This window comes from Elephantulus edwardii, unplaced genomic scaffold (genome assembly GCF_000299155.1).
Source record: "Elephantulus edwardii isolate Elephantulus edwardi_28Jun2011 unplaced genomic scaffold, EleEdw1.0 scaffold00044, whole genome shotgun sequence".
In the NCBI taxonomy this organism is placed as follows: Eukaryota; Metazoa; Chordata; class Mammalia; order Macroscelidea; family Macroscelididae; genus Elephantulus; species Elephantulus edwardii.
The window spans coordinates 13252207-13256766 of NW_006399794.1; the positions used below are offsets into that span (position 1 = coordinate 13252207).

Consider the following 4560-nt stretch of genomic DNA (forward strand, 5'->3'; position numbering starts at 1 on the left):
ACTCGGATGGCAGGGAAGAACAACAAACTGGGGAGGAGGGTAGAGAGAATGGTGCAGCAATGAAGGAATGAAAACCCAAAATCCCTGTAAATGTTCATTAAAACTAATAAAATTTAATAATAATAATAAAAAAATCTTTTCCAACACTGCCTGAAAACCACAGCCCTTCTTTCCTGAAGACCAGACCATGGGCCAAATCCTTGTTGCTATGGATGCTCTTGGATCACTCAACCATTGTACCTGCAAAGGGAACTGTGGCTCACAATACCTCCTTGTTGGAACCCACATTTTCACTTACATATTGACCTGGGCCCTTCCATTGTAAAATTATTTATTGGATTTCACTGGCGTAGCAGGGACGTTCTGTTTGCGGTAGGAAAACACCTTCTCTTTGTAGTTGAATATATCAGTGGAAATAAAAAAAAAATCTTTTCCAGCAGATATGCTCGATGCAATACGTGCTTTGATTTCTTGATTGTTACTTTCATGGGTGTTCATTATTAATTAAAGAATTCTTTAACAATTTCAACCTTCCCTCCACTTATCATATTATATACTGTAGTTGTGAGGACTTCCATTTGATGTTGAGGTATCAACCATACTGAAGGCTGTAGTCTTTGATCTTCATCTGTAAGTGCTTCATGTCTTCTTCACTTTCAGCAAGCAAGGTTGTGTCATCTAGGTATCAACATTTGGTAATGAGTCTTTCTCCAGTTTTCATGCCGAATTCTTCTTCATATGTTCCAGCTTAAGATTATTCGCTCAGCACATAAATTTGACACACACCTTTTCTAATTTTAAGCCACACAGTATTCCTTCCTTCTATTCAAAAAGTACTCTGTTTCAGTCTCTGTACAGTCAATAAAATAAAGCAAAAACTCGTCTAGTATTTTATGCTTTCAAGCAGATTCACCTGAAGTCATCAATGATATCTCTCATTCTCTATCTTGTTCTGAATTCAGCTTGATTTTCTGGCAGTTCTGTCAGTTTATTGCTCCAACTGTTTTTAAATTCAGCAAAATTTTACTTGCATATAACATGCATTCTATTAGTTCATCTTACTTTGGTATAGGCATAAAGATGAATGCCTGTCAGTTAGCTCACTAATATTTTTACTGGGTTGAAGGAAACAGAAACAACTCTTCATTGCTGTCAAGTTGGAACTAACACACAGGCAACCCTCCAAATAGTTTCAGAGGCCGTAAATCACACAAGAGGCGAATGCCCATCTTTCTCCCTTGGAGCAGCTGGTGGATTAGAACAGTCTGCCTTTGGCTTGGCAGTGAAACTCCTAAACCACCAGAGATCCCTAGCTGTAAATTATTGGTACAATTCTTCTTCTAAGGGTATTTTTTTAAAAATATTTTTTATTGATTTTCACATAATACTTTTACAGTATGTTTCATTCATATACATTGTTTTATATAATCTTTCATTTACATTGTGTTGGTTTTCTTTTAAATTTTATTTTATTCTTTTTTGTGTGTACTATCAAATCTGATCTGACTGGTACAGGAGATTGCCCCTCTTTCTCCAGCAGAGCATCTGGTGGATTTGAACCGTGTGCCTTTGGGATTGCAGTACAACTTCTTGCCACGAGTCCACCAGAGCTCCCTTACATTGTGTTTCATACACTCATTCATATATTCTATTTTACATTATTTTTTAATACTAGTTTATTTACAAAATTTGAATACATTGTTTTTCACACCAGATGCTTCCCATTTCCCTCATGCCCCCATCAAACTGTGACATCCCATGATTAAATCCCTCCCCCTGCTCTGGATATCATCACTCCTCTGCTTCCATCCTCCCCCTACCCTTGGATCCTTATACTCATTCTACAGTAATAGGATTTTTAATTTTTTTTTTTTTATTGTGTGTGTGTGTGTGTGTGTACTGTCAAATTGGATCTGACGGGTACAGGAGATTGTTCCTCCTTCTCCAGCAGAGCATCTGGTGGATTCCAACCACACACCTTTTGAATTGCAATGCAGCTTCTTGCCACTAGGCCACTAGGGCTCCCTACAATAACAGTTTTATACAGTATTTGTCCTTGTAGGACTGAATTAGTTCACTCAGCATAATGCCCAAGTTAGGTAATAATTTACAAAATCATTGCTCTGTGTGCTGTGTAGTATTCCATCATGTGACTGTACCATAATTTCTCAATCCATTTGACTGTGGTTGCACATCTAGGCTGTTGCACAAGAAAAAGACTGATAATCCAATTACAAAATGGGCAAAAGACATGGAAAGAATTTTCACATAGGAAGATATTAAAATGGCCAACAGACATATGAAGAAATGCTCAAAATTGCTGGCAATAAGAGATGCAAATCAAAACCACAATGAGATACTACCTCACTCCATTAGCAGTGGCAAAGTTTAACAGGACAGCAAGTAATAAATGCTGGAGAGGATGTGGAGAGATAGGAACTCTTATACATTGTGGTGGGATTGTACAATGGTACCACCACTCTGGAAGGCTGTTTGGTGCTTCCTTAAAAAGCTGAACATAGAAATTCCATATGACTCAGCTATTGCACTGCTTGGAATATACCCTGAGAAAATGAGAACTGAGACACAAATGGAGACTTGTACACCAATGTTCACAGCAGCATTATTTACTATGGCAAAAACATGGAAACAGCCCAGATGTTCTAAAGGTATTTTAATTGAGGAAGTATCAACTTTTCTAGGGTTCTTTTTAAAGGGGGGGCAGGGTTTGATTGTCACAATGAAGAGGGGGCCAGGATGCGAAATGTTCCAGAAAGCAAATGATATTGCTATAAAATGCTGATCCATTCCACCCAAAACAGTGGTACCCCTTTAAAAAGTTTAAGTTAACAAGAGGCGAGGGAAGGGGAAAAGAGTAAGTAGATAAAGCAATAATAGCAGAGGAAAGAGTGAGACGTTCCTAAGAAATACCATACTAGATTAGCCTGAGGACTAGTTATATGGCTCTAATTGGGCTATTAAAGTACTTTTTTAGAGAGGAGATTGAAAATACTCTTGATGGTGAGGGTGGTATCTTCACAGGCCAGGGATTACTTTGGGTGTCCAGGCCTGCTTTCAATGACAAAGTAATCAAGCCATCTTTCTGGGGACCATGGTACAAACTTTTAGTGATTTGATAGCTCCCTTCAAAATATGAGTCCTGTATGCATTACTTCTTTACCTTCAATTTCTGAAAATACTTTTTTATGCATCTTGCACTGCTCTGGGGACAACTTAAACGCAAGAGCTATGTTTTACCATATTAGACTTTGGACTTATAAAGAAAAGGCAGTAGCATTTCTTTTTTTTAATTTGCTTGAGAATAGAGCTAAATTTCCTAATTTCTTTTACTCTTTTCTATTTGCCAAGGGGAAAAAAAAATCCTACTAATGTACCTGAGAGGAAAATGATACCACATGGCTGATTTTCACAGGTGCCATGGTAGGTCCAGCAGCTATTTCAATTGAAGGCAAAAATGCTTTCTCTCAAGATTTCTTCTTCTAAGTTTGTCACCACTTTGGCATTGCCTATGTTTTAGTTCTATCAGCTTCCAGAAGAAAAAGAATGTACATGTTACTCCTGTAAAAGAGAACAAAAGAAAAAGAGCCTGTTTATGGCTGATTCTGTGGTAAAAGGAGTTATTTGAAGAAGCCAGTCAGTCATATTTAAGAAATTATACCCAAATAGATCAAAGATGGAAACATAAAAAACCAAAATTTTGATAACATAAACAAAGTTAAAATACAAATAACTGGTTGATGCTGATCGAGCCTCAGTCTGCTTTCACCAAAGCATGCATTTTAAATAAAACATATTTGCTATATATTCAGCTAGTGTTGCTGCTGGTTGCTAGTGAGTTTGGACCTTTCATCTAGTGGACTATGTGGGGAGAAGACGTCTTCAATTGACTTCTCCTCACTGCAGTTCAGAAGCAGTGGAACTCCGGGACTTGAGCTTCTTAGCACCACTGTCTGACTCACTGAATGAAGCCTTAACAAACTGGACCAGAGGACAGCTCCTCTTAACCCACTTTCAGTATCAACCAATTCCACTTGAGTTCTCTTCTACATAAGACCCCTCCTCTCGCTTTGCCCCATTTCAGCAGGAAATAGTTCTCAGAACACCTGCGCCCCTCTGCCCCTTTAAGTTGGCAATATAAGGTTGAAACTAAAGAGAGTCCATTTTGCTGACTTTCTGGCCCTGAGTATTTCTTGTGTTCAAGGAAATAGTAAATAATCTGATTAACATTTAACCATAAGTATGGTTGTATGACCCACCCAGGAGATAAAACAAGTAGTGCTGAATAAATAATGGAAAATGGCCGCAGGCCCTTGAAACTGTTGTGATTACCCCCAACCAACCAACACAGAATGGACAAATACCCCATTCTTCTCTTTGTGACACCAGTTGAGCTAGTCTGCTCTAACCAAAGTGGAGATTTTAAATAAAGTATATTTGCTATTAAAAAACTACAAATAACTGAAAGAAAATATTTGCAATTCCTAAAACTTGGCTTGTGTTCAGAAAGCACATGTTTAAAACAAATCAACTAGAAAAGGG

At 37.9% G+C, this 4560-nt stretch overlaps 1 protein-coding gene across 1 annotated transcript in view; it reads right to left on the reverse strand.

Moving 5' to 3' along the window:
• LOC102869155 (short transient receptor potential channel 2-like) overlaps positions 1 to 3440 on the reverse strand; it is a 43364-nt gene extending 39924 nt beyond the window's left edge. The window contains exon 1 of the mRNA XM_006885721.1: positions 3396 to 3440. Coding sequence (XP_006885783.1) covers positions 3396 to 3440 — 45 coding nt within the window. The remainder of the gene's footprint in view (positions 1 to 3395) is intronic.
• Between the last annotated feature and the right edge of the window lie 1120 nt (positions 3441 to 4560).